Source organism: Poecile atricapillus, chromosome 7 (assembly GCF_030490865.1).
Source record: "Poecile atricapillus isolate bPoeAtr1 chromosome 7, bPoeAtr1.hap1, whole genome shotgun sequence".
NCBI classification, from domain to species: Eukaryota; Metazoa; Chordata; class Aves; order Passeriformes; family Paridae; genus Poecile; species Poecile atricapillus.
In genome coordinates, this window is record NC_081255.1 from 16,011,939 (window position 1) to 16,036,255 (window position 24,317).

Below are 24,317 nucleotides of genomic sequence, written 5' to 3' on the forward strand. Positions count from 1 at the left end.
TCTGGGTGCAGCAGTTCCAGTTATCTATTCCCAATATTCATTCCCATATCCAAAAGTGGCTTCATGATGATTTCTAAAGCCCAGAAATTCTGCCCTCAGAGTTGATAGACATCAGACACTTCTGCTTGCTGCTGCCAGACAGAAAACAAAGTCAGTAGCAGCTTGAAACAGGACCCTCTCCCATTGTAACTGGACTCAACTTGATCCAGTCAAACCACTTTTTAATCCTGTTCAGGACAGCAGTGGAGTAGGCATGGTTGTGTCTTTCTTTATTTGCTGGGCATTTAGACTGGGCAATGTCAGCAGTTAATCTGTTTTTGTGTGTGACAGCTGCAGTTATACATTTTAGATTAAGAAAGTTACAGTATATTTGTATTTTTCAGATGTAATGCTACTATTCACTTTAAAGGAATTCTGTAAGATGGATATCAAAAATAACATTAATGAGCTACTAAAGCTAAAATTATAGGAACTTACGAAATTGGTTAAACATAAAAACCATTAAACTGTTTATTGAAGCTTCACAGATATACTGCAGCTAATGAGCATTTCTGCTATTTAAATAAGCCCAAATTGAACACACATTACATAGATGCATAATTAGTCATGGCAGTCACACAGAGACTCACTTTTAAAGCTTTATTTGGGGAATCTTTTCCATTTGATTTGTTTTGTTAATTAAAATATTTTTTCTGTATTCACTTATATTTTAATATTGTTTTTGCAAAATGCTATAATTTGCTGCTGTGTTTCCATTTGTGTTTGTTTGCTCTGTGAATATAGTGAATTTGGAAAATACATTCAGCACTGTCCTTTTGTTTGGTGTTATTTGTGTTAGCATCACTTGATAGCAGTAGAATAATTAAATTGTATATTGTCTTTCATCCAGAAGAATCTTTTCAAATGATATATAATATCTCACTAGAGGAGGAGATGGCAGCAAAACACAAGATTGCAGTTTGATTCTTCAAGAGAAAAGATATGTTAGTTTTAAACGTTGAAGGCTGAAACTGAGAGGATGAAGGTTTTTAAAGATACTCCTTACCTCTGTCCTAAATGATACAGGTTTGCTGGTTGTTGTCAAACACCAATTCAGACAACCAATAGCTTAAGCTCACATTTGGCTCTTGGTCTCTCTCTCACCCTTGCAGGGGCAGAGGAGGGACTTCCCTTTCTGTAGACAAAAGTTCTCCCCTTCTTTGTGCAGGTGGTCTAGGAGGTGGTCCCTTCAGCCTCCCACTTGCACCAGGCATCAGATCCAAATCGTGAGGATGTTAGGAGCCCACATAAAATGCTTTTGAACCATGCCCTTTTTTTTAGTATCACCTAAATCTTGGAGATTTTAAGAAAGAAAGAAGTAGCAGTTGGATATCATGTCAACCTTGCCACCAGGGAAATGCTCTTTCTCGATTTTAAAAATACTGATCAGGCAGACAAATCCCCAGGCCTGGAGAGATGTTTCAGGTGAAGATATGTTGGGCATTCTTCACACTCAAAAAGCTTTTGGTATAATTATGTCCAGACAGCTATTTTAGAACAAAGCAATTCAAAGAGATTCGAGAAATGTAATAGATAGAGGATAACAGAGGTAATACCCTATTTTTCCACAAGATGAAATAAGTAGTCAGAACTTCCAGTTTTACATCATTTCTTTTGAAAAACTACATTTTTGACAGCATGTTGTCCTCAGACACCTTTACTGTGGTTCAGTCCTGTCTCAGACAGAAGTCGTCTATTAAATCCCCCCTACCAAATCCTGCAGTACCAAGTTTTCCTGTGTTTTTTTCCAAACATGTCTTTACAGGCCTGTACATATTTAACGTGTGAGAGCTGTCTAGACTGCATGCTGAGATGGTACCACTGCATGCAATAAGTTATCCTATATATAACAAATATAAGATGATCAAAAGCTTTCTTGAAGTACAGACAGTCTGAGGCACAAAGAGAAAGTTAATGTATTGATTTCTGAAGGATTTTTGATAAAACTGCTATCAGCCAACTCTTTCCTTTAAAAAAACCCACACAAACAGAAAAAGCCCAAACCCAAACAAACCAAACCTCTCATCTTCCAGATGAAAAATGTCTCGGTCTGAAGGTTGTGTTCCATATCATCTTTCTGTAATTTAGATATTTTTACAGGAAATAATTTCTGAAGTTTTTGAGTTTGTTGCTACCCAAATATTACTTTTGTCAGCTTAAGCCACATGTATGTGCCAGGTAGGAGAGACTATGCAAGCAATAGGTCTTGTGGATAAATTAAATACTTCTGATAGAAAATCTGCTATAGTCTTTCAGCTCAGAACTGTCTTCTCTGACTCGTGCTTCTGAACAAGTTGCAAAAAATTCCTTTGAATTTGAGTCCTCTGGATATGTTTGTAAATGCCAAGGTTGAGGAGGAGAGAGTAGGTGGGACAAATAGGTGACAATGTTCATGCCTTGCTTCCTGTTTAATTATTTTGCCCCTGATTATACATAGCCTCCGCTTTGAAATGCACTTCTAATATATGATTTGGAGTTGAGAGGAGACCCAGAGCCTTGGATGAGAATCCCATCAGTGTGATGTGTGGGGAAGCTGCGTGTGAAGCTTGCTCTGTACTGAGGTGTGCGCTGGGACAGTACCATGACTTTGCCCTTTTTATTGGAGAAATCTTCATCTTAAACTGGCAGGTTTCTCTTTTACATTTATGACAGTACAACTACATCAGTTTAATTTGCCTTGGCAATCTGCATCTACCAGTGGTATGTCCCTGAGGGACATTGCAATTTTAAGCTGCATTTTTTTCCAGAATGTTCTGGTTACTGCAGACAAAGCTATATAGCCCCACCTATTTTGATAGATGCCATCAAAATTTGCTAAAAATATTTATTGAAAAGATTATTCTCTTAATGAAGCTACTTTGAAGTGCCTTGAGAATATAGTAATTTAAAAAATACTAACAGAATATTTTTCTGAGCATTTATGTGTATTGATGCCATGCATCATATACACATGCACATATAATGCCATGCAGTATAAAAATATATTTTATTTTCACATCTACATTATTCGGAGGACAATAATATTTCATGTGCTGTTTTCTAACAGCATGAAAAATATTAAGATCTCTTAATTCATGCTCTAAAAAAAATTCAGAAATTGTAGTGAAAAAGATACAAAGTATATTTTCTTCTTGTAACCATTTAATTTTAATTATGGTTTTATTCTTAATATGTGTAACAGGTTTTGAAGCAAGCCTTTCTTCCAGGATGTTCTCAGTTTGAATATTAAGTCAGGATGGCTTTGACTTCAATGAGAGATACCTTTCTCAGCATTAGATTTTCTTATTGTTATCTGCATATATTTGACAGATTTTAGCAACAGTTTTTTCTTTCTTTTGTTAACATATTTGTCATTTATTTAATTGCAGTCAGGGAGGCCATGGCACCTATCAAGTTTAACAGATGGGGTCTCCCTGAAGTAGACCCAGAAACGATGCAAACAAGTGAGCCCTGGGTGTTCGCAGGGGGTGACGTTGCTGGTGTTGCCAACACTACAGTGGAATCCGTGAACGATGGCAAGCAAGCTTCCTGGTACATGCACAGATACATCCAGGTGACTTCTTCAAAAGTATTTTTCTCTTTCCCAGTTTTATCTGCTTTTAGATACTTCTAAAAATAATTCTCACTGTGGTTTTGATTAATTATATGAATTTTGAGAAACTAATACTAAGATTATCTGGTGGTTAGAACATTACACATTCATTCAGCTTGGATCACATATTAGCGTTTGGGTAGATGAGCTCAGCTTTCTTACAGCATCTTAACACTAAAATTCAAACAACATTTTCTTGGCCCCAGTTCTGAATTCCACTCAAGGGTAGTAAGCCTCCCTGCACAACAGACACTGCGAGCAGAAGCCCTAATTGAGTAGTTGGGGAAAAGGAATGAGCTCCATAAGTATTAAAAAGTAAAATCTTCGAGTAGTGCATAAAGTAAAAATTAACTACTGCCAATGTTGTTACCTGGGGAAGATATTTTTAGTTTACCAACAGTTTACAGAACACTCAGGTTATCTACACTGGAACCCAAGTTTGCTCTGATGAGACTGATAAACTGGATACAAGAGCTTGATAAAAACTAAACAATGAATGCACAGAGGCAAGTAATAAAAAGGAGAATTTACCTGAGAAATGTAAGATGTACAGACTTGAAAAACCTGGTAACCCACATGTCTCCCTTTGGTTCTCCTCGCATGTTGCTGACTCCACCCTAATTTTTCTAGTATAAGAGCACAAAATCTAGAGGAGCTGAAAAGAAATCTCCTGAGACAGAGACACAGCCTGGAGAACCAGATGACAAAAAGTGTGTTCGTAGTGCAGGGAAGTTTTAAGAAACATGATACATGATTCATTCTCCCACATAAAGAGATTTGAACAACTGAAGTTGGGACTGTAACAGCTCAATGTCTTTCTCCCCCATCCATCTGCTCAAAGCCTCTCTGATTGCATGTTTGTGCAATTTCATGCTGTTGGGGTCTGATTTCACTTCCTAAAAATACTTCAACTGAAAGCTTGTTGTTAGTATCTGTGCATATTTTTTCGCACTTTTTCTAAAGCACTGTTTGTGTCCTGCCTTCTTCGACCCTATGAAAATGCTGAGTGTGAAACATCTTTAATCCCTGGCCTGCTTGCTTAATTTCTCAATGCACAGTGATTTTGGCTAACCGTGGTAGGGGAGAGAAGGTATCTTCTCCTTTTTGTCTCCTTATTCAACCTCTTAAAATACAGACATCATTTATAAAACCCTCCTGTATCATGTTGCTTCCTCCTTAAAGCTTCTCCCCCCCTGGAATGTATTTAATACTTTGGAAAAAATCTGAATAGTCATGGCTTGAGAATTAGAATTTTAAATCAAGCAGACTTGTGATATTAGAGCATTTCTGTTACCCTTTGCAGGTTTCAAGGCAGCTTATTCAACCTTACAGTCTCACCAGGAAGCTAATGGGAAAGCCTTACAGCAATCTTCACAGGAAAGTTTCCAAATGGCAAGTGTCACCTTTCCAGCTGTTAGATGAATGGGTTGCCCAAGGGCATTTATTTGGATGTGCAGCCCTTGTAAAATCTGGTTGCTGTGGTGCAAAATGCTGTAATTTGGCAATTTACTTCACCAGTGTTTGGACCTGGTAGAAATTTTAGTGACTGGAGGAGTTTGTTTTTAAAGCAGCTGTTTTGAGAAGGATAAGAGAAGGATTGTGTTGCCCTACTGTTTATAGGGACAGGTGTGTGCAGGTGTGCCTGCCTTCGTGCTCATGTGTGTGCACATGCATTCAATTTACAGCTGAACTGTATTCTGGAAACTTCCAAAAGCAAATGAAGAAACACCCTTACACACCACCTTACTTTCTCTCTGCTGTGAGATTCTAAAGCAGGCAACCATACTGTGAACTGAGTGTTTGAATCAAGTACACATTAAATTTTAAATAAATGCATTGATACTGTCTATGTTTCAGTTAAGGAGTAGGTAGCCATTTCCAAAATCACCAACTATCGCATTACCAGGATCTATAAACGATGCAGTCAGTCTTCATCAAAATAAAACTATTCCATAGGATTTTTCAACTAATCCAAGACAATGTTCAAAGAGTGTAACTCAAACCCACCATCCTGACTGCTTGCAGAATGCAGTGTTTTAACAGCACGCTGCTTGTATCCCAACCTACTCCAGGCAAAAGGCTAAGCGAACAGATGGGGCTGATATGTGCCCTGAAACTCCAGTCACTGCAAGCTCTGGCACGTGGTCAAGTCAGGCGTGAGATCCAGACTCCAGGACTCTTCAGCAGAAATGCCTTATGTTCAATACTGAGAGTTATTTACAGAAGCTTCTTGGCTGCTCTTATGCTGGAAACTTTCCATCATTAGTTGCCTAAATATCTCCTGCCTCTTAACATATTCCTCCCACTATATGAGGCATAGGTTCATCTCAAAAATTGTTGCCTGCAGCTGTGTCAGGTTAGTTTCTATAAACATGACCGGTCAGAGCCTAACTAAGGATAGCTGTAGTAGAACCTGTTTGGAAATACAGTCAGTCTTTCTAGAACTGTTCCTTGCAAGACTTTAGAGATCCAAACAGAATCAGCCCAATTCATGCAACTTTCTACTACTCACATTTTCTCACAATTCAACCTCTTTTGATATTCTGTGAATGACGTAAAAATTTCAATTAAATAATCTTAGTGATTTATTTAGTTTGGACATTGTAAGCGTTTGTTTTTGTCTGACAGTGACTTTATGATCCTGTGCAGAAGCAATATGGGCTGCTGTTCTCTTCTAGGCCTCAGTTACCATTCATTTCTTTTTGATCAGTGAATGGATTTAGTAGTATAATAGTTATATTCAGGGTAACTCACAATTACTGCAGGACTAACTTTTAATTTTCTGTGCCTATCTTGAAAGCAAAGACAATTACAGTATTTTCTTACTGGATGACTGTGCCAGCCTTAATGCTTCACTCCAGCTCTATTCATACACTTACCGGTGGGCTATTTTCCCATATGTGATAGTCAAGCTGCCATCTTCTTCTCACTAAAATCACTCTTCTAAAGTGACTTTTTTTTCTAAATCATAGTAAGTTTTCATTTATTTACATCTATTTTCTTCTTTATTGTAACCTTCCAGTGTCGAAGTTTCTTTTATATTTTTCCTAAACTGAAATGTACATGATACATTTAGAGAATACAGGTCTGGATCCCAACTGATACAAATTGCACTTCACTAAGATATTATTCAAGATGAATTTTGAGCACATTACAGTGTTATTTTAAAACATGATTGTATATTTTCTATTTTTCCTTTACCTGTGCTGTCAGAAAATATATGGGCTTTGTATCTGAAGAGTGTAGTGTTGATTCTTTATCAAGATCGACCATTCTCATATATTCCTTGAGCATGCGTGAATATACATTATTTCATAATCAAAACCAGAACTGAGAGGTTTCCAGGAAGCTTGAATTTGAAGCCATTAGTTATGTTGTCTGTTTCTTTTCAGGACAACTGCAGGGAAAAAAATTAATGTCCCTTTGTTTAGTTAAAACAACATATGAAATGCTAGCACACAGCAATAAGGCACCATTTGCAAAAAAGGTGAATTAAAGGCATGTTCAGGAAGCCTGGGAATTTAGTTGTTTGCCTCTGAATGAGCAATATGTCTGTTACAGGAAGAGAAAGCCAGGAAGGAGCTTAGAAAATCTCTGTCACAGTGGACAGAGCCCTGAGCAAACCTGCTGTAGCTAACTGCTTTGAACAAGGAGGTTGGACAAGGTATTCCCCAGGTGTCCTTCCAACCACAACCATTCAGAGATTGTATGAAGTAATAGAAACATATTTACCACAGTTAATTAATGGATAATTGGAGAGAGGATAGCAGAAGCAAGGGAGAAAATACATGTTTTAGGATCAGACTTTAAAATGAAGAATGCCAGAGCAGGATGGAAGTATTCAGGAAAACTCTTCCAGGCAATAGGACTTGTGGAGAAGGCTCTCTGTGAAAAATAACAGTAATACAACTACTTGCTTTCACAGTCTGTCTTTGTTAAAGGCAAGAAAATGCAGTTAGACCATATCGCTCTGGTAAGGAATTTTCTCTATTTAAAGAAAATTAATGTCAAAAATTGTATCAGGTCTAAAGCTGAGTTCCTGTCTCTCAGGCCTGCACTGCAGCTCGTGTGCTTTTGCCTTCAGGCCAGTCCTGGTTAGGGTAAGGTAGAGCCACTGCTTGCAATGTGCTGGGGATTTTTCACCACCCTGTTGTGGTCTCCAAAAAATTGTCATGATTGCGACAAGTACCTGCAATATTGTTAGCTCAGCTGGTTGGCATCAAATTAAGAGGAAGAATGGGTCACACTTTTTGTCCTCTACTTCTAAAAATCAAGGGAAGAGTTATTATAAATAAACTCTTGCCTGCAGGCTTTCTTTTCCTATTTGTTTGTGCAATGTCAGGGAAATCCTTCATTATAAAGATGATTTCACTTTCAGGAAGCTATATAACATTTTTGTTTGCCAAAAATTTTGCTTTGTAGAAAACAGTGCATCAAGGTTTATGAAATATATTTATTTTATAAGCATTGTGCTGAAAGGAAAGAAACAGCAAAAAAAATAGAGCAAAAAAAGGAAATGATAGGAAGGAGGGGAAGGAGGGAGATAAATCTCCAAAGATGTGTTGCCACTGGCTACTGAACCTTCAGCTGCATCCTGCCCTTGTGTGTTTTTAGATACTTGGTTTATTCCATTGAAACCTTTCATATTTCTCCCCCTGCCACCTCTGCTTGGGTCACTTCATCATTAGCAAACCATTAGGCACATTTTGTGGGGTCTGGGTGCATGTGGGTGGATGGAAATCTTTGTGGTTCTGAAGGGAAAGCAGGAAAATGGGCCCCTATATATGGTTTGGTAAGTGTCTTTAGACTGGTTTGAATGGTGGCATGCAGGAGGCAAGGCCTATTCCTGCATGGGTTATTTTCAACCATGTGCTTCAAAAGTCTTTCACTGCTTTGGTGCTTTTTTGTTATGTATAGGATATATTTTCTATTTTACCACGGAAAGGTCACTAACAATCATTTTCAAGCAGCATTCATTTTAGGTGGGAACAACTTTTAGAGATTTAATTGTCCTGTTTGGGCAAAGAAACAGTACAATGGAACTTGAGCTTCATATTCGGCACTCTCTGCCTGTTTGTGTACAGCAAATGACACAGCTGGACAAGCTCTGAGTAGTTTGTTATCAATCCTCAGACTGAAATGTATTCACAGAGAACATTTGAACAATTTTGAATGAAAAAATAATTCAAAGTAGAAAATTTGATTTATTGTGCACATGTACACAAAGAGTGGAGTTGACCAATTTTCCTTAAGTCTTTCTTTGATGTCATTCTTACAGAATGAAAATCAAAGAGTTTTTTGTAAGAGTTCAGTATATCAGTGTTGATTTCATCAGATTTCTCCACTTTCAGATATGTAGGAGACAAAAGCTGGCATTTAAAAAATGCTTTAATTTTAATTATGTGATCCAGGATTTTCTGGTTTGGCACTGCAAACAACATTTTGTAGTTAAAATATTAATTAAGAAAAGCTAAAAAAAAAAAAGAAAAAAAAAAGTTAAAAAGACAAAATCAAACTTAAAGTGATAAAAAGACAATACTTTCTTTCATTTTTCCCTCCCTCTTTTTGTTATTTGCCAGTTAACAAAAGCTTTTGTGATGTAGAATGCCAGGCTGTTTGGTTTTTGAGGAACTCAGATTCTCTTGGTGTAGAAAAATAGCACTGTGGAGTATGACATGGAGAAAGCAGTGAGCACTCAGGAAGGAAGAAAAGAGTCATGTTTGGCTTTTTATAACGTGTAACTGCATTGGCCTCCAGCTGGGAGAGGTCTGGTTTGGTCCCAAGTGCTAGGGATCTTTAGAAATTAGCTTTTCTCAAAATGCCCACCATTAGCGTCCCATTCAGGTTTGCATCATTAGGCTGGGACAATTCCACTACTTTCAGTGCTTTAAGCCATCAGAAATTTTGGCCCCAAAATCTTTGTCTGAAGATTCAAAGATTTGGGGTCAGAATAGTATGAGTGGAATCCACACAATCCCAAAACCAAACAGTTGCAAACTCTCAGGTTTTAAACCAGCCTAGGAAGCACAAGGCACTAAAACAGACAAAAAAACTCCTCATCCCATCTGTGTTTATCAGTTTTCACAGGTAAAATTTGATTAAATAAGTTCCTTAAAAAAATCCAAATCCCCAAAAGGCAACAATTCCTGAGTGGCTGAGGTTTTTATTCTGCTACAGAAAATCTTCTCCAAACTTCAAGTACTGGTTCTTTTTGTCCTGCTGAAAAAAATCTTTTTAAAGATAGAAGAGACTGCTGTGCTCTTAGCTGTTACTTTAATTAGAGTGTAGGGCTTCTCTGTGTTGGAAGTTCCTGCTTTATTTCTTTGTGATTTTATTGAGTCAACCATTTGACTGAACAAAGATTTAAATTCTACCCACGACAGACTGATTGGGATGCTGTTCAGTACCCATACATGGAAAAAGCTTTTCTCTCTACAATTTTTATACTATTAGATGCCACACATCCACTGAATCCTTTTCAAATGAAAACAAAAGTGACTGTGGTGGCACAGCCATAGTGTGTATGATGTTTCTGATGGCAATCAGACTCTAACTTTTTTCAGTCTTGAAAAACTATTCATAGTATATTCATACTACTGCAATTAAATATAACCCAATATTAGTTTTGCATAGGTATGCCATTGCAGAAGCTTTATGAAATCCTTCAAGGTGGAGCAAAAAGGTTCAGAATAAATGGAATCAGGGCTGAGTGATCCTCCATGTGATGCTTTCCCTCATTTTTCACAATTTCATATACTTTTTATAGATCGGCACCTGAGAAGAGAGCTAGAAAGGGTCCATCTGCATAGCCTGGGTTTTTGCAGTCTCACTGTTACTGACTGCTGTAGGGAGCAGAGGTGGCTCTTCAGAAAGGCTGAACAAACATTTGGACTGAACTAGGCTTATCAGTACAAGATATAAAGTGGCTGTTTCTTCGTTATTTGTGTTACTGTCATTCAGTTATTTCCAGCATAGCACAGTATTTCAACATGAAGTCAACATGTTTGGGCTGAAGATGTTACATAGGTGAGTGTTTGCATGTTTTGCTGATTTGTAATTCTGAACACAAAATAGAATACTTAAACTTTGGGTTATTATATATTAATTATTCCCTTATCAGGACTAATAATAAATTGTATAAAAATAGAAAAATCTGTGGTTTAGTGTTGGTTTTTTGTTTTGTTTTGTTTTTTTTTTACAGTCCTTATATGGTGTTGCAGTTTCTACAGTTCCAGAACTACCTCTCTTCTACACTCCTATAGATTTAGTGGATATCAGTGTAGAAATGGCTGGACTGACTTTTCCAAATCCTTTTGGCCTTGCCAGTGCAACCCCTGCTACTAGTTCTCCAATGATTCGAAGAGCATTTGAAGCTGGATGGGGCTTTGCTGTCACTAAAACATTCTCCCTGGATAAGGTAAGGAAATATTTTAGTGTGTATTTTGCGTGTAACCACATCTTTGTATAACTGAAAAATCTTAATCTTTGGGGAATGACTCTGTTACAGCCAAGTGGCATAAAGATAGCAGGGAAGGGTATGATACATTGTGTAGTTCAACTCTTCTCTGAGCTTTCCATGGTGCAGTGACACAATTTCTGGTTCTGTTTGTTGTTACATTCTGTCCTTTTATTGCCCCAACTTTTAATATTAGTCAATTATTAAGTGAAAAAAATCCATTTTTTAAATACTGCAGTGAAAATGTTTTCTGTGAAGGATCAGAATGCAAAGGGAATGAGTAACAGCTTTGTCACATAGCTCATGAAAGGCAGATTCTGTGCCAGAGGCTGCCAAGATAAGCCATTGAGCTGGAGGTGCAGTTGCAATGTGATGATGTGGCTGCAAGGAGGAGGCTGGGTGGGTAGTGGAACAGATAGATGGAGGCAACATAGAACCAAGCCTATGGAGAGAAGAGCACAGTGACATCAACCTTCAGTAACATGTAGTGGAGGAGGAAGGAGTTAGAGTTAAGTCTTGAAGGCTATGGCTCAGTGTGGCAACTTAAAAAAAGCATTTTGTGTCGTTTTAAGTGTGTAGTTGCTTGTTTGAATTCAGGAGAATTGTAAGTTCTTGTTGCTACATTCAAAACAGTGAAGTGAGACTGAGCAAGAAGTTTAGACATTGAAAGAAAATAACAGCTCTGATAAAAAGATCACAGAAAAAGTAAACAGGTTTTCGGCTGATATGGTTTGACTTATGGAGAGAGGAAGAAAAGCAAAGGTGAATCCTTGAACACAGGCCTGAGTAACAGTCTGAGTAGCAATGTATTGCTAACCAGTAACAAACACTAGTGTGGGCTGAAAAAAGCTTTTGAATTTAATTTGGATACTAGGGCCTTTTATTCTTGGTTCAGAGTGGGGATGTACAAGGGTACTGACGGATGGAGCAAAAGAGAAAAGGTGGATTTGTTTCTCTGCCACCTTTCCATTGGTAAGCACCATAGGTGAATTAACTATAGTGGGTGCTCCTCTAGTATAAGGAAGGTCTAAGGACAAAATGCTGTATTGCTGCAGAATAGTGTAAAGTATGTCAGGCTGGATTCTGCTGTCACTTACACCTGAAATAGCCCTGAGGAAGTAAGTGTTTGTCTAGATTGCAGTGGAGATTCCAATCTACTTCATGGGGCTTCTTATTAAAACACTTTTTAGGACATAAATGTCATTCAATTGTTTTTACAACTGACTTACATGTATAACATACCATCAGCTGTAATTATTCAGTGCCTAGGCTACAGGCAACCCATAGCAAGTACTGAGACTTATTTTTTTATCAGTTTTATTGCTGGTATGCTGGCAGTCCTGCCAGACTGCACATTGATTACTGTGCATCTCGAGAGCTAAACAGACACAGGCTGAGTTCCAGCTTGGGTGGGAGTTCAGGAGGAAAGACATGCATGTTGTAGGAAGTGATGTTGGTGCTATACTAAGCAGCAGACTCTGAGTCATTTCTGAAATGGCGACTGTGAAGTGTTCCACTGGATGCCATGCTCTGGAGGTGTGACTCACATGAAGATATTTCGAGATTTTTTTTAAAGTATTTGTTGCAATAAGATATTGCAGGTATTATTTAAGTCAATACATTCAGAAAAGTGCTATCCAGTGAGTTCTAGTTCAATGATTATTATTTCTGCTTCAGCTTCCTTCTAATATTCAGCAGGAAACATTACTCTGTGCCTAAACTCTTGAATTGTGTTGTGTCTAGTAGAACTGTGTCTCACCCAAGTGCTGCCTAGGATTTCTGGTATTGTATTCTTCCTAGTACTGCACTTCCCACAGGTGTATCTGTGGCATGATTTGAGATGCTTGGCTGAGAGGTGCTGCAGAAGCAAATTTCCTTTTATTTATCAGAGTAACATGGTACTTAATACTTCAAAAAAAACCTATTTCAAATGGGAAGAAAAGCTTAGTAAAGTGCAGCAGTTCTTATGTGAACTGAATATTATGAAAAGATGGCTCTTGTTAACTTAATGCTAGAACAAGTTGTTGGTATAGAGTTTGTAATATTATAGGTTGCCATAATGTGCTAACTTTTTTTTTTTTTTAACTTGTGATCATGTATACATAAATCTTGTGCAGGGAGCAGAATGCTCTCTTGGGCTGTGGTACCAACAGTGGGGATTTCACACTGAGCTGTCCTGCCCAGTCAAAGCAAACTACACAGCAGGATCAAGAGCAAAGATTTCCTGATCTAAGCCTTTGGAGCTGTTGGGAGGAGGAGCAGCTCCCCAGACAGTACAGTTCCCAAGAGTGGAAGAGCTTCTGGGAAGGGAGAGAGCTTGCTAGACACAGTTTTTGGCAGCTGAAGCTTTTACACTTCAGCCTTGATTGTATGTGGTGTAAGTAGCATTCAGTGTTCTGTCCCTCATCTCCTCATTTTATCTGTCTTGGTAAGGCTTAACTGATGGGCTTCCTTCTGATTTGCCAAGCATGACCTGCCTGTGTGGCCATGGGGAATTTAGCAGCAGCAGCAATTTCCCCTTTTCCAGAACCAATGACTGAATTTGCCGCTGTATTCAGACACTGATAGGGGAGACCCGTGAATTCCCTGTTTACCATGGGCATCCTTTGGCACTTCAGCAAAAGTGACTGATGCAGGCTAAATATGAGTGACATATAGGTGGTGAAAAGCATATACAGCCCAATCACAAATTTCCATACATTAACTATAGTGTGATGGAATAAGGTCAGAGAGAAAACATGATAAATCTTGGAGGAAGGGGATCCAAGGACAGAGATAGAAAGGACTCAGGCTGGAGAGCTGTAATTCTCATAAAACACAGGATTTATTTCATACGAGCTACTTCTCCTTTTCTCTCTTTCATCATCTAGCACAGAAAGCTCTTCTAAAACACAAGGCCAGGGATCCCTGCAGCCCATGAGAGGCCCTACTGCCTTGCACAGAGGAGCTGTTGGGTAGCAGTTCAGCCTCTGGACCGTAATTTACTCCCTTAGTCTTTCTAATCCTCATGTGTCATGGCCTCACCTTGAAAGCTTCACATGCTGCCCAGAGGGAGTTAGCACAGAGCACACTGTTTCCTGCAGTGCTCCCTCCCTTTCTAAACACCCACTCACACCTTGCTCATAATTGTCTTCATGACAACCTTTTGTAGCATTTTCTGTTTGTAGGGTGAGCATTTCCACTGCGAGTGATTCAGCAAAGTTTGTTCTTGCATGCTAGCGTACTACTGTTAAAACCTGCAAATAGCTAGTGTAAGAAATAGCTGAAATTCCTTCTAATTATAGTGTTGAGCAAATATTAATCGTAGGGGACTGTACCTGTATGTGTCTGTTGCTATCTGTGAGGGAGATAGTATCTTGTAGAATTTTATTTACTAAATTAAACATCTTTGCACAGCTGCTTTAGTATCAACCAGATTTGATTTCTTCCAGAAAAGGGAATAACTGCTTTTGAAATTGGCAATCACTAGGAAAGACAAATGGCAGCAGAATAGAAGTGTCCCTTCACACACCTTTTTCTACATTCATGTCTTCCCTTTTTGACTACAGGATCAATAGCTCATTGCTCTGTTGGTTCAAACAGTATTTCTGTCTTGTTCAGATAACTGTATGCAGCAACATATTATTTGTAAATTCTGTTTGCAAGGTACTGAAGGGGAATGGGGGAGCTGCATATCAGAGTCCACAATAAATGTATACCAATTTCTACCTCTTTTAGAGCTGAAATGAACAGAAAACTACATGCAGAATGACAGATACTGCGTTAATTAGACACATAACTGTGAGTGGGAGGGTTTTAGGAGAAGTGTTATGCTGAGCTGGTTTATTTACTAAGAATTTATTAGTGAGTATTGTTTAGAACACAAAATTTGCATTAAAACCTGTAATCAGAAAGTTTGTATAAACATAGCATCAAAATAAGTCAAAGGTTATATGAGGTGTGTACGTCCCTATGCTGTATTCACTACCACAGTGAGGAGTTTATAGCAGAAATTAGGGTTTTATCAGCTGAATTCAGTCTTTGTTGTTCTCTCACTGCATTGTACAGGCTGTTTAGAAAGATGAAAAAACAACTGAGTTAGCAGAAATGTTTGCTTTGATTTTTAGATGCTTCCTTCACTTCTAAAATTTAATTCTGATTAATCAGATACATCTGTCTTTATTTTGTTGTGACATGCATTGATTTGTGATGCTGTCGCTTTCAATAATGCAGAAACAGTTGCCTTTATTATGAGAACCAGCAGAAATCACATGCAGACTAACTTCATTTTTAATCTTTAATTTTTTTCATTACTTATGGAGCAAGTTGTGTGGATGATTTTAAAAACAAAATTACAATTAAAACTAGATTAAATTTGAACTAAACCATAGCAGAGGAAACTTTCTAGCCATAATATATGTTTATGCAGTTTACAGATGTAGATTTACAACACATTTTCAGAACCATTTCTAAATAAAAATGATTGCTGGCAGAGAATTAATTAATTTGCCCAGTATATATTGCATTTCTATGTGCTGTTATTACAATATACATATTCAGGCTCCAGCTAGTTCTCTCCCTGTACATTTGCACTGTGTGCACCTCGCTTCATAATTGAAGGTGGTATAAAAATCATGGTACAATGATGCATTGTTTTCCATAACATTAGTATTTCACAGAAGTGAATCTGTATTACAAAATGTATATTTTTGTATGATATTACAGCGTAGTAATTTAGATTAAACTAGTTATAATTTATGGTGCCAAGCCAAAAAGCTATTTAAGATGCATTAAAATGCAGAACCATGACATTTGAAATTCTGATGTTCTTAATATGACAAAGGTTATTCTATGGAGTTTTGCTATAATATGAAATATTAATATTTCACAATACAGTTTTGATGAAGTACAATTTGCCTAGCTTGCATATGATAAAGAAATTAAATGCTTACCAAGGGAGTTCAGTGAGAATTAGAGCCCCGCCTGAACATCTGCTTGAAATGTTATTATCCTGTCCTACTGACAGCATCGCTCTCTCATTGTTTTTCAAGATTGACAGCTGAATATTGTACTGATTTCTGCAGCAAATATGTCTAGGTGAACTTTGTTTGGTTTTTAGGAATTTAGAACATGCTTTTGATTTCCATCCTATAATTTTTTTTTATACTCTTGACATTTGTAGATGCCAGATTGAGGTCTAGTATGCTGTAGCAAAGATAGACCATTGACTTGCAACGAAATGCCAGTTGATATCTCAGTAAACAGAAATATTACTATTCTTTATTGTGTGGTCTGTATGAAAGCTGTATGGGCTTTCTTTGGGGAGACAAATGATCAGATTGTTAATGTCAAATATAAAAGGGACTGTTTGCCTTTCTACTAAACAGCATTAGACAACTTTTATTAACTACATTTTTTGAAGAGAAAAATGAGCATTTTATGGGATTCCTTAGCACACAACACTCTTAAGTTAAATTATTTTCTTGTTTTACAAGTTTAAAATTATTATTATTGGTTTTAGTATTCTTAGGAGCTCTTTATGTCCTTTATTTTGTTCAATATTTCTGAAAGAATTTTAATAAGAAATACCATCTTTACTGTTCCATAATTTTTGTAGTTTTAGATCAGTGCATAAAATCAACAAAGTTTAACAGGAGAGGTAAAAGGCTATGCTAGAGAAGTGCTATAGAGTGTAATTATTATCTTTTAAAATGCTGTAGTTATGCAATTTTATTTTTATACAGAAAATGTGTTATTTAGCTACTAAAAAGGAACAAATAATTCTGTGAATCTGCATAAGTAGCAGGGAAACAGACTTTCCTATTTTTCCCCTGAAAAAAAGTATTTCTTTGATATGTTCAACTTAAGGACCAGATCTCATCTCTCTACTTGGTTGTATCCTATCTCTGACCCCATTTAAAGAAGGCTGGAGGCTTCTTTGTATACAAATAACTTCAAAAGCTTCAAAACTGCTATCTGAGGATCTTGAAGAGACTGCATTTAACCATTCTTTTTTCTCAGTCCACACAACAGGTGATGTAGGGGTTTGGCATAACTTCACCCTGGGAGAATCCATCTGGAGGGATGGAGCACAGCTCGACCACAGCGAGAGACCAAAGATCCCAGGACTGAGAGCTTTAACCAAGTCATTATTGATAAGCCAGGGCCTTTCCTACCACAGCTGAAGTCTGTACCAGGTAGATGCCCTCCTTCAACTGATGCAGATGTGCATCTTGATACCAGTGAATATGCAAGTGAGGCACCTTGAAATATTTAAAAATCTGTTTTTGCTATCAGTAGTTCTGATTATTTTGGCCAATTAATATTTTGAATGCTGAACATAGCAAACTGAAGTTTTAAAGCAAGAGTTTAACAACAATCCATAAAAAGTTTCTCTCTCTCTCTGTTGATTGTATTTACTACTTTAGAAATGAAAAACTTCTTACAAGTTCGTGGTAAAAAATTAAACCTCTGAGGAAATGTTTAGTCCCACTCTTCCTGTAACATTAAATATCACAGAAATGCTGCACTTCTTCTGCAGTGGGAGTCTCTTTTCTGCACGGAGTCTCTCATGGAGAAGTCTGTTATCTCAAGGCGTGGAGCATAATGTGACAATTCATCAGTGGAAGACAGAGGGATCTGTCATGCAGGGGTGTAGCACATTGAGTCAGTAAGCCTCATCTGTGCTAAAGGACAGATTTTTACAAACAGAGGATCAGCAGTTTTCTTCCCATGTTACCACTTTTTCTGCCATTCACCCTCAAGGAGCAGAGTGAGCATGGCTGCAGTTTTCATGCCTTATGCCTTGAGCTCGTGGTGGAAGTTGCACAAAGTCTAAGCTTACCTTCCTCAGAGCTGCACACAAAGCTGGCCAGCAAAGGTAAAACCAGATTCATGTCTAAAACTGGTTCTTGGTAGGCTGCAGGTAGGATTCTCAGTTATGTCTAAAGGATTTGGTTTCTATTAATCTGGGTTTTTTTTACACAGTATTTAGGGGTTGTTTCTTTTTCCTTTCTTTTTCTTCTAAAGTCTGGTTTAAAACAGTGTAGCCAGAGTGCACATACATATGTGAAGCATAAGTATGAACATTAATCTTGAGCTTGACTATTTCAGGCAGCTTATGTATAAAAGACTTGTAAATCAGTCTTTAGGGTATTTTTTAATCTGAAAATTGTTGTGTATTGTAATGAAACTTAGAGTGCACTTAGATTGGCATAAATGAGGAGTAGTTCAAATGTAATTCTGAGAGAACATACAGACTGCAGTACTGAGGGTTTTTCTGCCTAAGCCTTTATATAAAAAATGGCTTCCAAAAGTAGGAGTGTTCATTCCTTCTCGGCATAATATGTATTGTTCTGGTAGTGACCAGTACTTAAGAGAGGACATAATTTCTATTCATACTGCAACTATTACCCTGTTGCAATCCTCCTCTCGGGGGGACCCCTCTGTCCCACGCCCCGTGGTGAGAGCCGTGCTCCTCTGGGGACACAGGCGGCAGAGCGGGTCCTGGAGTGGATACAACACAGATCCTCAAACACAGGAGGATCAAACTTGCTGGATAATCCCGGGTTTATTGTCTGTCGTCCATCCGGGGCAAGAGAGAGCCCGAAATGCCCTGGGTCTTATCTCTTATACCAGGGGGCAGGGGTGATCAGGGGGTACAGGGAGGTCACAGCCAATGGGAAGGGGGAAGGTAAAAAGGTTCTCAGGTAGGAACTAACATTACACAGACCAGAGGTGAATTTTACCTTTGGGAGGTACCAAGATTTTTTAGATGCGCTACAACATTACCCAGTCAAACCAAATGGATGCAAATTTTATACTGGTTAAAAATCAGAACATTATTTCTTTTTATATTGGAGAAGCTGCTTTTCTCTTTACTAATTTTGCTTTATTTACCTCATTCATCTGAAAATACCTGCAAATATTTATCAAGAGAGAGAGAAGGAGAGCACACATGCATGATTTTCTGAAGCTGCTGAGGATCTGCTAGTCCTGTTGGCTGTATCTGAAGTACTCAACATTTTTGAATATCATATCCTGAATAAAGAGGATTCTAAAAAGCAAATATATAGCATACTTGTGTAAAATACCATTCAGCTACATTTTTCTGTGGTTGTTTTGTATGTCCTTGGAAGGTTGTTGGTGATCTTGAAAATGACTCACGTAATTTTTTGTCTGAAAGGAATTCAGCTAAAAAGGCAGTTTGAATGTAAGCTAGAAATTGGCAAGTGTAATTCCGAAATATAGAATTTTCACATTTTTTCCATTCTCAATTCAGATTTGTTGCAAACTTTTTAGTTTTGTGCCAACCAACTGCATCTAACTTTCTTAAGTGGCAATAATGTATTTTATAATTTATTAGAAAAGATTGTAGGATATTTTTCTTAAGTTATATTTAAAACACACCTAAGACAGTCACAGCATAAAGCCATACCTAACATTTATGAGTTTTAGCATAAATTATAAACTTCCCTATTTTTTGAAATTGTTAGGATGCACTTTAATAGCTAACCACAGTCATTCAGGAAAAAACGTAATCTTTATTTTGTCAATATAGAATTCAGAAGTTTCCCTTCTATCAAGTCATTGGCTTTCTGGCTCTCCCCATTTGGTTTAGTGCATGTGTCAGAGTTTGGGGATTTTTCCCCCATTTCCACACTCTAATTATAAAAATAAATCCAGAATACCATCTAGACCTAGATGTCAGTCTAGGCCTGCTGAGATACAGAAGTGGAATAAAGGAAAAGCAGTTGTCATGATTCAGTTGCTCTGATTTACAGTTCAGCATCTTTGCTGAGGTCTGCATTGGTTGCTGTGGCTGAAGGCTGCCATGGCCTAGGTGACACTTGTGTTCCCCACCTCTGCCCACTGACATGCCCAGGCTGCAGATGCCTTGGGGAAGAGCATCCAGTGCTGCCTCCTCCCCTGGCAGGAGCCGGGGGCTTCTGCTCCAGCTGGGCGCGTTACAAGGCAGCCGTGCTGTTGGGTGCCTGCTTTTCTGCTCTGTACCACGGCAGGCTGAGGAGACCTGAAACACCTCATGCAGCAGCTATTGCCCCAAGATTCCTGGCTGGACCATGCAGTCTTGCAAGATGTTCGTGGAAATGTGGGCCCAAATTGACTGGATTGAGGTCGGAGTCAAGCGTGTATGTGGTACTGTACAGATCGTGTCAGGAATTTTACAGGCACTGGCTGAAATGATGTAAGTATCTCTGAGCTGGCATGTGTTTCCACACACCAGTTTGCAGGGTTTAGCTTAATCGCTTTTCAAGGAATTTTTTGTTATACTGTGTAGCTTCTACGTACAGGCAGTACACTTCTCTGAAGTGTTCGAGTTATCTCAGGTCTTGAGTTCCCTCTTGGTAGATGAAAAGGATAAGGCTGTGTTCAACATCTGATTTGCCCACACAAGAAGTTAAGAAAGCAAAGAGCTGATTTCTGAATCTCATGGTGATATAATTGCATTTACTCCTGATTGACATTATTGCAAAAGCGGAATGAAGTCCCATATGTTTAAGAAACCTGACAGGTTCTTATGTTAAAATACCTATTACTAATCCAAATATGTATGTGAGTGTATTCTAAATAACATTTCTTATCATTATTTGAAATACATAATTATCTATTTTCTTTTTAATTACAATAGCGATTTGGGATTCTATCCTTTTAGAGTTGATTGCAGGAGGACACAAGTGTATCCATTCTGTGAACTTTGGAATTACTACTTTAAGAATGATCCAAAAAGCTCTTGTCAATGCTAATTGCAAAATCCAATTTTTAGTCTATAAAAAAAGGAAATAGGAACACACATTTTTAGTAATCCCTTAATATCCATGCTATATTGTAATTTCTCACATCTTGTATTATAAAGACATACAACTTTAGATTTGTGTGGAGGACTTGATACTACTTCATAAATTATTTCTACTGAATTACACTAATGCAATTGAATTATTATTGAGTATTGACATTTTATGCTTTATTTTGGCTTTTACTTTAGACTGTGAAGCAGTTAATTTTAAGTTAATAAAGTTAATTTTAAAAGTCCAAGCTATAGGTCTGAAAAGTAGCTATCATCACCTTTTCACTGTTCTAGACCATGTATTTAAACCTACAATATGTTAGTAAGTTTTAAAATTATTTTTTTCTTTAACTTCTGCTTGTCTGACTTCTTTGATAATTTAGTGCAGTATAAGAGGGGAAAAAAATTAAATTCCTTAACCACATTATAAATGAAAAAGACATAAGCTAATGTTATAGCTGACCATTTCTTTGTTAGCAGCTGACCTTCTACTCCTAGAGAAAAGAAAGTCTTGGCTGGAAGACAGTTCAATAAATGAACAGGCTATATATTGATTTTTCTCCCTCTTCCCTTGTTATGTAATATGATTTCCCCTTCCTTTGCAAGGGTTGCTGTTGCACAGGATAGGGCTGGGATCATGGTCGTGGAAGCGTATGGGAATGTGTAGACTAAGGAAGGCTGTCACAGCAGTCAATAAGATCTGAGAGGTGTTGACTAATTGCCTGCTAATTACACAGTAAATTGTCTAATTAAGCTGATGGTTAATTAGGGTACGCTCGCACAGCAGTCTTATGGAATTTTTGTCTGATGTCTGGGAAGCAGCTTGTGTAATTGGCAAACTGGTAAGGACTGGCAGAGAACATGACTGGGAAGCACGCTGCCAGTAGATGACAGAATAAGGATGCGTTTGCACAAAGGTTGTCATGTGAACACGCAGGGGTTTGTTAGCCTTCTCCAGCTACGTGGCAGCGAGCACAATGAGGAATCGAGCTGAGAGCTGCTGGAAGCTGTAAATAAAATAAGGCTTAAGCATGTAATATTAGAAAAGCAGTGACATGTGCTCTTTTCTTTTAGTCAGTTTGAACTTTAGATAAACACAGAGTATCAAAATTCTCGTGTACAGAACTTCACCAAACTGTGTGACTTGACCATGGCAGTAATTATGGTATTGTGATCTTTTTAGTGGAGTCCCAAAATGATCCTGTTTCCAGGGAACTGCTGTATGTATGTTGTTGTTGAAAAGGTACAGTTGTTAATAAGGATGCTTGCTAGCCATCATAACCATCATGTGTGGCATTCTGAATGCACTTTAATTGGCATTGTGTCTGTCCCTAAATGTGACAGAGTATGAGCAGGTCATAATGGTGCTCTGAGTAAAATATGTGTGCACTGTGCATAGCTATAATATCGCCAATGAAAATCTAAATTCCAGATTCTGACCCAAAGCCAATAGAAATGGTCAGGAATATTAAGCAGAGAGAGCCTGGGCAGTACAGGAGGACAGACACCAAATTTAGCCAAGCATCACTTTTCTTTGACTTAAATTTTTCATTCAGTAAAATGATGTGGTACGTGGACTTTCTTAAAGTTAATTACAGAGGTAAATATCCTGCAGAATCAGGTTGCACAGCAAGGATATGCATGACATTGTGATTTAATTTTGCTTTGTGCATCTGCAAAATCTATGAAAAAAATAGCTCTTTATATATCATGAGCTAAACCAAAGAAAGTGTGCATGTTTATATGTACTTATTTGTTAAGAATGTTTTGATGTCAGCCGAGAAAAGTGAAACCTAATATCCACTTTGATTCCTGGAAATCACCTTTATTTCAGAGGTCCCCATCCTTTAACTCCTAAGAATTTGGGGTATGTAGTTTGGGCACAGTGTCTTTCTGGAAGAAAAAGAAAAATTAAGTGAATTCTGTTTTTCTGCTGAAACTTGGTTTTCACTCTTAAATTTAAACCACATATGTTTCTTCTCCCATAGAAACAGATTTTTAAAGCAATCAAAATTTGAGAGATTAAATTATGCTTTCTTTGCATTAATAAAGCAAATGTGATCTTCCTGCTTTTACTTCCCTGCACTGTTAATAGTTACCTTTAGGTAGCACCTTCTATATAGTGAATGTTTGTTTATGATATTTTCCTTCAAAAATAATTGAGTAAAACCATGGTCCACTAAGAGCATTCTCATTGTGCCAGTCTTCAGACATAGGACTCCAAACACTCACAGGCTGATCCAGAAGGCCTTAAACCTTCTCTGAATTACAACAGTACATGTAATGTTGCTCCTCTGTTTATATTTCCACAGAAGAAAATGCTCCAATTGCCCTGAATCAGGTCCTATGAATTGTTGTATAAAATGAAAAAGGTGTGGTACATTGATTCAAATAAAAACCATACAGTGAGGCCCTGTGAACACCATTTTATTTTAAATAAAACATACTTTAATTTTACATTTAATATTTACATGTAGAATTTTTCCACATCCATCTTCACATACATAAAAACAAACCTCTTAAATTAATTTTTCCCTACTGTTTTTAAGGTTTATTCTCTAAAAGTGTTGGAGAAACTATTGCTTTTGCCTTTGACAGCATATTCAGGAGCAAAGCTCACTTCACCAGCCAACTGCAGGAGCTGGAAGCGTACGATGCAACCATCACAGTTGCATTCATTTTCTGTCATGGGGCAGCAAATGGATACGTTCTAATGCATTTTATTCTCTGAAGACAAAGAAAGGAGTTCAGAGGATAATTGTTACCTTATTATAGCCTTCTAAAGAAATTTCTGGCACATGCTATTATGATTTATGTTTTAATAAATCACACAAACATAGAAAAGCATGTTTCCTAGTAATTCACATGGTGTAGTAAATGTATATGTGTAAAGCTCTATGACAATCTGTAATAAAAAATGTATGGCAATAATGCTGCTGTTAAACAGCATCAATAGCCAACTTATTTTAGAAATAATTTTCTTTAAACCTATCAATCTTTTTCATATGCAGTTGGTCAATCTTGTATGTCTGTGGAATCTATAAAAATTGGAAACATTTCCCAAATGTCCCTAATGCAGTCTGTCCCAAAGCATCTTCCTGGTCTGTTTTCAAGCCTAACGCTTAAACAATGGAGTGAGAGGAGCACGCTGTTGGCACAGTGTTGGTGTTGTGTTTGGCTTTATTGCCTGTGATGGTTCTCTCCTTGTGCAGTTCAGGAGGGTTCCTGTTTGCACCCTTTTATTTAATGTGTGTATCAAGCCATAGAGAACTGGGTTCAGTAAAATGACATTGATTGAAGTGTTTTCAGTATGTTGAACCTCGGCTTTATGACTCTCAGCTGATTTATCTGGAGCAGCTGATTGCATTGTTCAGTGTTTGTGGGAGACTGGGGCATGGTTGAAAGCATGCTGGGCAGAAGTCAGTCCAGACAAGGCAGGAGTGATG

At 37.7% G+C, this 24,317-nt stretch overlaps 1 protein-coding gene across 1 annotated transcript in view; it reads left to right on the forward strand.

The window, feature by feature from the left end:
• Nucleotides 1–24,317, forward strand: part of DPYD (dihydropyrimidine dehydrogenase) — a 345,166-nt gene that overhangs the window by 172,797 nt on the left and 148,052 nt on the right. The window contains exons 12-13 of the mRNA XM_058842999.1: nucleotides 3,408–3,592; nucleotides 10,833–11,048. Of these exons, the coding sequence (XP_058698982.1) occupies nucleotides 3,408–3,592; nucleotides 10,833–11,048 (401 nt within the window). The remainder of the gene's footprint in view (nucleotides 1–3,407; nucleotides 3,593–10,832; nucleotides 11,049–24,317) is intronic.